This window comes from Mytilus galloprovincialis, chromosome 8, assembly GCF_965363235.1.
Source record: "Mytilus galloprovincialis chromosome 8, xbMytGall1.hap1.1, whole genome shotgun sequence".
Classification (NCBI taxonomy): Eukaryota; Metazoa; Mollusca; class Bivalvia; order Mytilida; family Mytilidae; genus Mytilus; species Mytilus galloprovincialis.
The window spans coordinates 87,664,633-87,677,756 of record NC_134845.1 but is presented as its reverse complement, the minus strand read 5'-3'; the positions used below and the strand labels follow the sequence as shown (position 1 = coordinate 87,677,756).

At 31.9% G+C, this 13,124-nt stretch overlaps 1 protein-coding gene across 1 annotated transcript in view; it reads right to left on the bottom strand.

The window, feature by feature from the left end:
- LOC143042753 (ribonucleoside-diphosphate reductase large subunit-like) overlaps window positions 1-10,895 on the bottom strand; it is a 32,865-nt gene extending 21,970 nt beyond the window's left edge. The window contains exons 1-6 of the mRNA XM_076215207.1: window positions 10,737-10,895; window positions 5,788-5,876; window positions 5,413-5,590; window positions 1,209-1,309; window positions 687-786; window positions 292-368 (exon numbers count right to left, since the gene is read on the bottom strand). Coding sequence (XP_076071322.1) covers window positions 292-368; window positions 687-786; window positions 1,209-1,309; window positions 5,413-5,590; window positions 5,788-5,876; window positions 10,737-10,755 — 564 coding nt within the window. The 5' untranslated portion in view covers window positions 10,756-10,895. The remainder of the gene's footprint in view (window positions 1-291; window positions 369-686; window positions 787-1,208; window positions 1,310-5,412; window positions 5,591-5,787; window positions 5,877-10,736) is intronic.
- Between the last annotated feature and the right edge of the window lie 2,229 nt (window positions 10,896-13,124).

Genomic DNA, 13,124 nt, shown 5'->3' with positions numbered 1-13,124 from the left:
CTTGCAAAAAATAAAACAAACATTCTGCATCCTGATCCATCTTTAAGTGTGAAATTTCCCACTTAAGTCCAAATGTTTAAAAGAGGACACCCATTGACAATCATACCACACCTTCAAGTTCTTTTAATACAAGTATTGACACTGTATCAATCTATTTAAAACTAAAGATGGTGTGTTCAAGGATCTGAGAACTTTTTTACTTTCTGTTCAGGTAATCAGCAAAATAAATTTTAGCAATCACATTTTTTAATCTCATGGGACATTGAACCCAATTTAATTCTATATTCCTACCTCAATAGCAGCCTCTATATCATTTTCGTGTATTCCTACAGCAACTCTCATTAACATGTGTTGGGGACGTTCAGCAACTATAATAAAATAAAACAAGTCATTTTTAGTTGAGACATGTAAAATTATTATAACTAAACAATTGTTTATGAAACAAAATTCAACCTTAGATTGATTTTTGTTTCCTTTGTTTCATTTTGAGTGTTTGCTATGGGGTAAATAACATTTGTTGGTGGTATGGGTTAATAATTTACTATATTTCTTATCTAACAAAAATTAAAAGGTGCAAATATTTCTAACAATCAGATATGAAATAACGAAGTATCAGGTCTCTAACCCTTTCAGTGATTTTGTACCTTTCCAGTGATAAATTAGTTATGACCTTTGAAATGCCTTACCTTTCTGGTCAATTTTCAACAGATAAGACCTTTCCAACGTCTTGAACCCAAAATAGTTGTAGCTGAAATCTCTGTCATAGATCATTGCTGAATTCAGTTTCTGTAAAGTTTAAATAAATCATATAAAGAGATACAATAATTATTGATATTTTTTTGCATTCAACATTCGTTTTTCTTTAAATTGAATTTTTTTAAAGTTAATTCAAGTCTATTATTATTAATTATAAAGCAATCTTAATTCTGTATGTCTGTGCCTGTCCCAATTCAGTAGCCTGCAATTCAGTGGTTGTTTGTTTATGTGTTACACATTTTTTTAATGTTCATTTTGTGTACATAAATCAACATGAACTTCATGAAGCGGGACGGACGATTGCACAGACCAAAAACATAAAACCCCTAAGTGAGGCATAAAAATGACTTGTACAGAACCTGAGACATCTGAGCTCTCAGTCATAAAACTTTACTCAGTACTCAAGAGTACAAAATAAGTGATCGAAACATAAAATCCTGATCAATACTTACATCTGCATGTTTCATGATGATTTCATGGGTTTCTTTGGAGATCATTGGTGAATGTTTTCCAGTTTTTGGATTTATCCATTTATATAAATCATCACTGACCTCTGAAAATGTAAATATTTGTTTAAGGCCATATTAAATATTAGTATCTCCTATAACATCTTTGTAAGAAAATAGGGAAGGTAGAATTTTTTTATTTTATCTAAACTCAAGATTTAATTTATATTGAGTCTACATGGTCTATGGGAGAGACATTCTGACAGTGCTTATTGAAAAATGACAAAAAAACTTTAAGGTAGGCTATTTCCAAACTCAAAATTTAGAGTAGGTAGGGAAATAAACACTTATTTTTTTATTTGGCCTAAATGTACATTTTTCCCCTGGCTACTCAGGGATGATTCCAGGTGTTTTCAAATGGGTCCCTTGAACATCAAATTGCAGGGCTCACGCTACCAGGCGACTTGGGCGAAGAAGTCGCCTTCCCGACCGTCACTTCGCTTTCCTCGACCCCCAAAAGCGAAAACAAGTCGCCCTGTTCTTGACGACAGTCGCTTTCAGTCGCTTCCGTCATCGGACATTTTCAATTTTTACCAAGTTGATGAAACATCAAATTTTTATTGATAATTAAAGAATTTCAGACATAAACGATTCATTATCTTTTGAAAAGAGGTTGAAGCATTGTCTTCGCAGTGTGTAGCAGGTTATTTGATAAAAATACAACTTTTTATCACTTCGTGGGTGCCACTTCGTGCATTTCTGCAAGTACCGGTGCTTGTTACTCGAAAACGTACATCAACCTCAATTTCGGCGGCAAAATAAGTTTGTTACTACATTTAAACGTGATAAAAGTTGCCTCCAGTAAATTTTAATCCATTTATTGCATTAAAAACGTCATGTTTCTTTCCACATAACTTGTCAAACATCGTTTATTTTTGTAAATTTTCTTGCATTCGTCCGCCATTGACCGATTTCTAATCTACGGATCTGAACCGGACCAGCTATGACCGAAATCCGTACTTTTACAACAATTACTACGGACGCACGGATGGAACAGCTGACAGAAGAATATTGATCCCAAAGGGAAAAATTACGCATTCCACACGCATTAAGAGACTTTTGGTTACATCTAATTGATTGGTGTATATAATTCCTTATATTTTTTATGGATTGTTTCAAACTATTGATTAAAGTTACTTAACTCTGAGACTATTATACTAATATCAATATATTATGGCCCAGCTTAATAACTTTTATATTTTTTTTATGAAAAACACTGAATGTCATACACAAGATAATTTTTAATTAAATTGTAATTGATATATTATAATTTCTTTACATTTTTTTAAATATTTTTTATTTTTTTAGTGCTAGATATTTAGTTGGTAGTTTCTCACAAGCTTAAACAACTTTTAATTTCAAATGTTACTTTAATTGTAATTTTTTTACTCAGATATGAATTGAACAGTATAAAAAAAACATTATTTACATATATGGCCCTTTATACTATTGTAAAATCCAAACATTGTATCGCACAGCGCGAATGAGCACTTCTCTTTCAAATCTCACCACTTCTCCCTATCAGTTTCAAAAAGAGAAGTCACTTCTCCCTATAATTCTGAAGTAGTGTGAGCCCTGAATTGGGAATTTTTATTCCAATTGGGAATTATTTATGCATAAAATCTAAGACGAAATAATATCATTTTCCTGTAAAAACTACCATTTGCATTACCAAAATCATTGCACACGATTTATCTTATAAATATTTTTTTCTGCGAGATATTTTATAATTAACATTATTTATAGTGTATAAGATATTTTATATAGTTTATAAGGTATCTTATATAGTTGATAAGATATCTCATATAGTTTATAAGATATTTAATATAGTTTATAAGATATCTTATATATTTAATAAGGTATCTTCTTACGTTATTAAGATATCTAATGAATATATTTCATATCTTATAAACAATATAAGATATCTTATAAACTTAATAAGATTGATATAGTTTATAAGATATCTTATATTGTTATAAGATATCTTAACTAGTTTATAAAATATCTCATATAGTGTATAATATATCTCATATACATGATATAGTTTATAAGATATCTTATATAATTCATAAAATATCTTATATTGTATATAGTGTATAAGATATCTCATATAGTTTATAAGATATCTTATATAATTCATAAAATATCTTATATTGTATATAGTGTATAAGATATCTCATATAGTTTATAAGATATCTTATATAGTTCATAAGATATATACTTTATAAGATATCTCTTATATTTTAAATATATAAAATTATTTTGAAAATTGTAAATTTCATAAATTTTATAAGATATCTTATATAATCTATAAGATATTTTATATATACTTACACCTTATGTAAGAATCCTGGATTTTGATTGGTTGATAGCTAGTGTATTTTTCACCAATTTACTGTTTTCAAATGAATATCGTTCAATTTTAACGCCGCCGGGGTATTTGCCAAAATGATATACCTTGTTTACCCTCTCTGCCGTTGTATTTGTCAAAAAATACTATATCATACTGAACGCTTGTAACGTCACGATCATCAATGCGTTTTTGAACATTAACATTCGGTGTAATTAAACAGATATAGCATGTTCTTGAGGGGTATTTGCGAAAAATACCAGTCTTGAGAATGAATTTCCCTCAAGTTACGGCTCGCGAAATTGATCATTCTCTCGACTGTTATTTTTCACAAATACCCCTCCTTAACATGATATATCTGTTTAATATCTTATAAACTATACAAGATATCTTATAAAGTGTATACGATATATTGAAGTTAAATTAAATAGCAAGACGGCTTGCAATATAAACCAAGCTGAAAAAAATCACCCATTTGGTATTTTTTCAACAGGTCATCTTTATAAATTTACTTTGATTCAAATGGATTTCAAATTGATTTGGCCCATTGTCGTATTCAGAAAAGCAATAACAAAATAGTATATACTTAATTGATAAGATATATTTAAAGCAATTGACCAGTGAACTTCAAAATTATTTGGAAAATTGTAAAAGAATAAATAAGTAAAAGAATAATTGTAATTAACTTAAAACGACATTATACAGGCATGAACCGGAAAGTAATTCTCAAAAAGTTGATGGTATTCCGTAACTAAAGAAGAAGAAAAGATCATTTTCATAACTTTTGAAACAGTTCCATATCTGTGACATATCGTATTTCATGAATGGTCTATCATCAACATTATTTTTCAAAAACGCTCAAACTTTTGTCTTTCGAGGAAATAGTGCAAAATTTAAAAATTTTTTTTTTACAAAACAAGTTTTCATCAATTTTCTTAACCAGTTCTGCTGGGCCATCTGCTTTAACGAGATTTGCGCCAAATAAAATGTATTCATCAATGTTATATCAAATTTTAAATTTGCTCTTAGCCAAGGTCTGCTTTGACACCAGTGACCTATTTTGACAAAAAGCATGTTTTTGGTCAACCTGCTGAGCGATCTACTTTTACGAGATCAAATACTCCCATAACATTTTAATCAATTGAATCCGGCTGCTAAAATTGTTTACCTCATGTTGACATTTAAAATCAAATCGTTGTTAAGATTCCACTAAAGTAAAAATATAAGACACTTCATAAACATCTAAACTTTGCTTATATTTTTCAACCTATAACGAATAAAGTCCTAAACTTTTCCAGAAATACCGATTTTTATTTTATTTTCATGAATTGGGAATATATATTCACAAATATTTTTTTGGGGCCGCTGGCCAATTTTAGGGCCGCTTGGCGGCCCTAAACTATATAGTGGAATCATCCCTGCTACTGATATGTGTTTCATACATAACTGCCTATAGAAGTACTTTTTTCACTTTTAATAATAATTTAACATAATTTTTTAATATTAAAACGACATGTAAATACAAAATACAAGTATCGTACCAGGGAATACACTTCGAAAATGGGATAATCATCAAGAGACAATTTTATTAATTTACAAATCTGAAATTTTCATTGTCGAAAATAACACCCAGTTCGGCAACTGTTTTAAAACATTTTATGTTTGGCCTGTTGTTGTAGACCTAATTGGTTTTTTTTAATTTGAACTTTAACAAGAATCTGCAGCTGATAGTAATAAGATAATATATTTAACTGTAAAAAAAATGTCATCATTATTTAAAATTGTCCCGTTATTACCTACCACTAAAGACTTTCTTTGTTTCCTTGTGCAAATTTGAGATAGCAATTCGGGCAGCCAGTTGGGCATAATCTGGATGTTTGGTTGTCATGGTAGCAGCAGTTTCGGCAGCCAGATTGTCCAGTTCCACAGTGGTGACACCTGGATATAACCCATTTATAACCTTCAACGTAATTGCTGCCTAAAAAAAGCAAGAGGAATATGCTATACACAACTAGTGAACACATGTATGTCAAAAAACAAAAAAAAAACATAAAAACTTGCATGGTATAAAATGTGTTTCTTTTTCAAGTTGCTACAGTACAATTGTTCCCAATAATCAATGATAAATTTGACAATATCATACTTGTAAAGAATATCAATGAATGAAATACTTACAGGGTCTACAAAATCTGAATTCAATCCATAGCACAGCTTCTGTATTCTTGAAGTGATCTTGTCAAACATAACCTTTTCTTGTCTCCCATCTGAAATAATGCACAAAGTTTTGTGAACCATGACTTTTGCCATGTAAAGCATCTTCCTGGTTTTAACCGTTTTAGTTTATTTTACATAATTAGTAACTTTCAAAAGAGTCACATAATTTTAAGATGGACATAATTTAAGGTCAACAAAGTCTTTATATGACCATCCTGTTTTCCACAATGCATTCACAGTTGTTAAACATTGATTTTTCTAGCTTTCCACATGGTCTGATAATCTGACCATTCCAGCTGGTAAATACCCCATATTTTCCCCAATTTTGGGAGGAAAATTCACAAACGATCTCAAAATTTATTGTCATCTTTATTATTAATGACAGCGATGTTCATTTTGTTCAACCAATAGCTATTGACCAGGGTCCTTTTCCCTAAAATACCTAGAAACAAGAATGTGTCCATAGTACACAGATGCCCAACTCGCACTATCATTTTCCATGTTCAGTGGTCTGAAATTGGGGTCAAAACTTTAATTTGGAATTAAAATTAGAAAGATCATATTATAGGGAACATGTGTACTAAGTTTCAAGTTGATGTGACTTCAACTTCATCAATAACTTCATGTACCTTGACTTGTCACCAAAACTTTAACCTTGCACTATCTTTTTCTATGTTCAGTGGACTGTGAAATTGGGATCAAAACTTTGATTTGGCATAAAAATTAAAAAGATCATATCATGGGGAACATGTGTACTAAGTTTCAAGTTGATTGGACTTCATCAAAAATTACCACGACTAAAATCTTTAGCCTGAAGCGGGACAAACGGAGGGACCCACAGACCAGAAAACATAATGCCCCTCTACTATCGTAGGTGGGCATATTAAACCTGTTGATTCTCATTGTCATTAATCAATATCTACCTAGACATACAGCACCATCTCATATGCACTTATAGCTGAGCATAGTAAAAGAATATGCATAAGTTTTTTAAGTGGCTTTAAGTACAATGTTAGAATATTATTCTTTGGGTGAGTGATTATAAAAGATTAACTACAATGTATAGGCAACTTGTACAATAGAATCAGGTCAGTTTTCCATTATCTCACTACAATTTTAGATGCAACTTATTTAAATGGCAGATCAAGAGAGGGATTTGTTCCAGGGGTTTGGAACACCACCCTCCCCCTTTTTTCCTTTTATTAGTGAGGATCAATATGCTTTTGAATGGGGACATTCCAATTTATCCAGTGTTTATCCCCTTTTATAAATGACTGGATCTGCCCCTGAAACGCAGGGCTCACGCTACCAGGCGACTTGGGCGAAGAAGTCGCCCTCCCGACCGTCACTTCGCTTTCCCCGACCGCCAAAAGCGAAAACAAGTCGCCCTGTTCTTGACAAAAGTCGCTTTCAGTCGCTTCCGTCATCGGACATTTTCAATTTTTACCAAGTTGATGAAACATTAATTTTTAAGTGATAGTTAAAGAAATTCAGACATAAACTATTCATTATCTTTAGAAAAGAGGTTGAAGCATTGTCTTCGCAGTGTGTATCAGGTTATTTGATAGAAATACAACTTTTTATCACTTCGTGCATTTTCGCAAGTTCCGGTGCTTGTTACTCGAAAACGTACATCAACCTAAATTTTGGCGGCAAAATAAGTTTGTTACTTCATTTAAACGTGATAAAAGTTGCCTCCAGTAAATGTTTAATCCATTTATTGCATTAAAACCGTCATGTTCCTTTCCAAATAACTTGTCAAACATCGTTTATTTTTGTAAATTTTCTTGCATTCGTCCGCCATTGACCGATTTCTAAACTACGGATCTGAACCGGACCAGCTATGACCGAAATCCGTACTTTTACAATAATTACTACGGAAGCACGGATGGAACAGCTGACAGAAGAATATTGATCCCAAAGGGAAAAATTACGCATCCCACACGCATTAAGAGACTTTTGGTTACATCTAATTGATTGGTGTATATAATTCCCTATATTTTTTATGAATGATTCAAACTATTGATTAAAGTTGCTTAACTCTGAGACTATTATACTAATATCAATATATTATGGCCCAGCTTAATAACTTTTATATTTTTTTTATGAGAAACACTGAATTTCATACACAAGATAATTTTTAATTAAATTGTAATTGATATAATTTCTTTACATTTTTTTAAATAATTTTTTTTTTAGTGCTAGATATTTAGTTGGTAGTTTCTCACAAGAACCTTAGTAAAACTTAAACAAATTTTAATTTCAAATGTTACTTTAATTGAAATTTTTTACTCATATGAATTGAACAACATAAAAAGAACATTATTTACATATGGCCCTTTATACTATTGTAAAATCCAAACATTGTAGCGCACCCGCGCGAATGAGCACTTCTCTTTCAAATCTCACCACTTCTCCCTTTCAGTTTCAAAAAGAGAAGTCACTTCTCCCTATAATTCTGAAGTAGTGTGAGCCCTGAAACTGAAGCATTAGTAAATATCATTATGTTCTAATTCGCCAAGCTTAACCGAACATAAATTATTTAGTCAATAAAACTCAACACATGTATACAATAGGAATGAGCTCTCCTTGTGAGTAGCACACTTATACTTTATTTTTTATTTTTCTTCAAACATCAAAACCATTTCATATATATTCATATTTCAATAGTCATTTAAACGTCCATCTGCATCAAATAACTCATCCAAGCAAATCACACAATTTTCTCAATACAACAAAACACCGTATCGGGACTCCATCCCACTAAAAATCAAAATCAACAACAATCTACAAAACACAATAAATACATTATTATTACAAGTTATCTTGTCACATCATTAAACTGTCTAACTCAAATCTATCAAAATGGGTGGGGTGGGTGGGGGATATGTATAACGAAACGGAAGGTATGCTACTCAGTAAAGGCAGAACGTTGAATAACTGGTTATAAAAATATCTTATATTCAGTGTTTTCCTTTTTTCACTAAGGTAAGGTGGGTGTTTTAAAAAAATAACTTGCAACCGGGTGGTTTTTTTTTAAATGTCCAACCTTTTTTAATTTACTGTGGGTGCACGTGGGGGTCACAGAAATAAAGATTAGTATAATATTCACATTTTATAGAGTTGAACAAACATAAATAGAAGTAGTCATATTAATTGTCAAATATTCTTTGATTTTATTTTTTCAAAAATTTATCTCTTTTATCTTATTTGGTCTAGTATTTTCTTTATCATCATCGTCATCTTCCTTTCTTTTCCCCCAATTGATTAATGAAAACATTGAAATTTGACGATTGGACACCATTTTTGTCAATGAAAACAAGGCGGAATTAGTATTCAAATTTTAAAGGTACGGAACCGAAAAAAATCCGGATTTTGAAAAAAAAGCCGACCACCTCCTAAAATCGAAAGGTGGTCGGCACACCCGGCTTAAATGCCGAATGGAAAACACTGTTTATTTATAATGAGATTCTGCACGAGAATCACGATCCTAACCTCGTACAAACGGGTAGAATACCTGCATTGCGACATACAATAGCCAATCAAATCATACAATAACAAACCAGGTATGCAACCATGTGCTCATCAACACGAGTTAAACATAAACAAACACAGACATGTGCTTCCGATACTATTACATAGATGCCAACCCCCTTTTGACACAATCAGTAACAAACTATCAAATTTTCCGTATTTTTGAAAAGTTTTCAGTAATCATTCATAAACGTGCATTTACCAATAAAAATTACTGACGAGTGGTTGCAAAGTGATGTACACTAAAATTTGTCATTTAACAAGTTGTCTGTAGTATGTATTCCATTCATTAATTGTTCAGATGTTCTCGACTCAACCATTTTTGTTTTGTCAAGGAGAAGTAGAGAAAGCGGGAAAGCTACTTAATAAAATGCAAGTTTGCCTCTTCGGAAGTCAGTTAGTTACCCAACAATAGGTTGATAACTCCCGAGAAACCGGAAGCATTACATTGGCGTTTCCTAAATACTGGACCAGGACAGAAAAGTAATGATAAAAATCCGCGTTTTACAAAATTGAACGTCGATGATTGGGAATCCGTAACTATTCGACTTTGACCGTAATAGCGTAGTTTTTATCGCAAAATCGGAAAAACTATGGAAACATCGTAATGGTTGGCATCTATGCTATTATATAAATATATTAAATGTCAGATTCACCAATTATTTTTTCATCACTCGAGGGCCAATTTAAATGAATCCAAGACCTTCAGGCGTCTTCAGCAGCAAGAAATCAGTGCATCCATATTGGACATGCAAATATCCACTTTTTAATGTGGATTATGAGCTCAGACGTCCTACGGCCCTTGTTTGACTGCTCAAAATCCAACAAAGTCAAAACTAAATGATCATAGGCGGATCCAGGGGGGGGGGGACCCTGCACCACCCCCTTTCATGGGAAAAATTTGGTCGATTATATAGGGATTCACTGAAGCATGACTGGAGAGGGCCCCCCCCCCCCCCCCCCCCTTTTAGGAAAAGTTCTGGATCCGCCACTGATGATTTCATGGTGATGGACTCCAAGGATGCTGTCAAAGCAAAAACTAAAACAGTGATCAAGACTTACTTCCTAATTACCCCAAACCTGTTGAAGCTTTTACAAGTTTATTTTTAACCACAAGCAGTATCAAGAAAATATCAATTTTAAAATTATGTGAATGTTTTTTAAAAATCATATTTACTTGTTTAGGTCAAACAATATAATGAGAGTTTCATTGTTACACAGCTTCTGACCTTTTTAGTGAAATAAACAATAATAAGTGTTTGGGTACGCCAAACAAGTCCGATTTTTTAAAGTTTCCTTTTTCATTTTTTTCAAATTTTCTTTATCTTTTTTAATGCATTATTTGTTTAACGTTTATTATTGCTCGTATTTCTTACCTCTTTTGTTGACAAACATTGTATCTGCTATAATTTTCAGGTAAATGAAAATAAATTCAAGATTTATTAAGTTTTTTGTTGGACGTTTCTTTGTCTTCTTTCTCAATATCTGGCGCCAAATTAAACTTCCCGCGGTTGATTACAACTTCCTGTTGACAACACGCCCTCTAGAAATCTTACTACAAACCAAATACGAACAAAGAGCATAGTACACCACGACGTACTCGTGGGCAACAGTAGTATACCGAAGTTCAAAACTCAGAAATCGATAGAAAAAAAACAAATATGGGTCACAACCAAAACCGAGGGAAACGCATTAAATGCAAGAGGAGAAAGATGACACAACATTAAAATGTAATACACACAGACAAAAGTTATCAAAGGTATCAGGATCAGTACTGACGCCAGACGCCGCTTTTAGTCTACACAAGACTCATCAGTGACGCTCATATCAAAATATTTATAAAGCCAAAAAAGTACAAAGTAGAAGAGCATTACGAACTAAGCATTAGACAAAATCCAATGAATATAACATTAAAACTTAATACCGATGAATTTGGGATAGAAAAGTACCATGACACGTCTTATGAATAATGTGAATTCACACTCAAATATAAGAGAAAAAAAACGACACAACACAAACACAACGTTAAAATATAACACACAGAGAAACGAACTATTATAATATAACAATGACCATATGCCCTACTTTACACAGGATATTTTTTAAAGAAAAAAATGGTAGGTTGAACCAGGATTTGTGGCATGCCAAACCTACCGCTTTAATGGCCATGTTAACTTATAACATTAAAATGACAACACAATATTACAGAACTACAATACAAATCATTGAAATAGGAGAACATATTTGACAAAAGAAACACACGAATAATAGCTAAAAAAAGGCCTCAGGTTTAAAATTTAATACGCCAGAAGTGCGTCAAGTTCGTTAATCACGCAAGACTTACTAGTGACGCCTAGATACAAAAGTTTGAAAGTTTGAATGCTATGCATTATGGTAATGGCATAAATAAAAGGTGAACGATTATAGAAGCCCTTTAATTATCCTTCGAAATGAAATTTTCGAGTTTAGTATGACGTCCATATAATATTTTGAATGAACAACTGAATAAAAACATATTTTTTTTATTACGGGACCAGCTGAGGCCTACCTCCGGGTGTTGGATTTTCTGGCTGCGTTGAAGACCCGTTGGAGTCCTTCTGCTATTATCTGCTCTCTAGTCGGTTTTTTTTTGTCTCTTTGACATATTGAATTTCCAATCCCCATTTTCAGTTTAAGTAGAATAGAATAGAAAATTTTATTTTTTTGTCGGGTTACATAAAAATATGTAATTTATAAATATTTTTTTACCAGAACGAGAATTACTTTTGTTGGTCACATTAGTCAACAAAATTAGTCAGTCTTCCCAGTGGCTCTATTGTTTCACTTTTCAATGTTGACATTTTTATACATAAATGAAGATGTTAAACACATGAGTATCCCATCTCTAGCTAAGAATTATAACGGCATTGATGGTTGAGTGAAAACGGATTTATATTTATGATTTGCAAGCCAATTTGATCAGATATTTTGAACTTGTTATGGAATTTTACCTTTTCCGAATCTAAAGGACTATGGGTAATCTCATTGTTCGTACACCAAAAATGATAATAACGTCACGTCATTGGTTGAATTTCCATTGTTTAGAACGTTTTAAACCAATCACAACGTCAGTTTGGTGTATGCTTTTGAAAATATTACCTAGAATGCATTATATCATCTGAAACGGCCAAATTGACCGGATATAGCGGAATATTATATGAAAATTCCTTTCTTATATATATTTGTTTATAAATATATGAACAAATCAACAATCTTTATTTTTTAAGGGATCTCTGGATTGGTTCTACGTAAACACATGCGCGAAGGTAGATCTATCTATCTTTTCCCTGTATATTTGTAATATATTGCTTTATCCGACTAGTGTTTGATTAATACAGAGACATATATACACATGTCTCTGATTAATGTCAGGGATTAAAAATAAAAAATAAAACCTGAATATAATAAATGACAGTTTTGATGTAGCCATGGAAACTAAAGATAATATTACCTGTCATCTAATTAATTTAAGCAAAAGAAAACATAAAACGCCTGTTTCGATATATGATAATCTATCTATATATTAATACACAGATATACGATATAGGAACGAGATAAGATAACATATTTATGCACCTATATATGTATCAATTGTTGATTTTGGTTACAAATGTTATTGTTACAGGCTAATTAATAACCAAGTTCACGTGAAGGTGGAGCAATATATATTGAATTAAAGGCTTATCTTACTGAAAAATCTTTTGAAAACAGATATTTAAATTTCT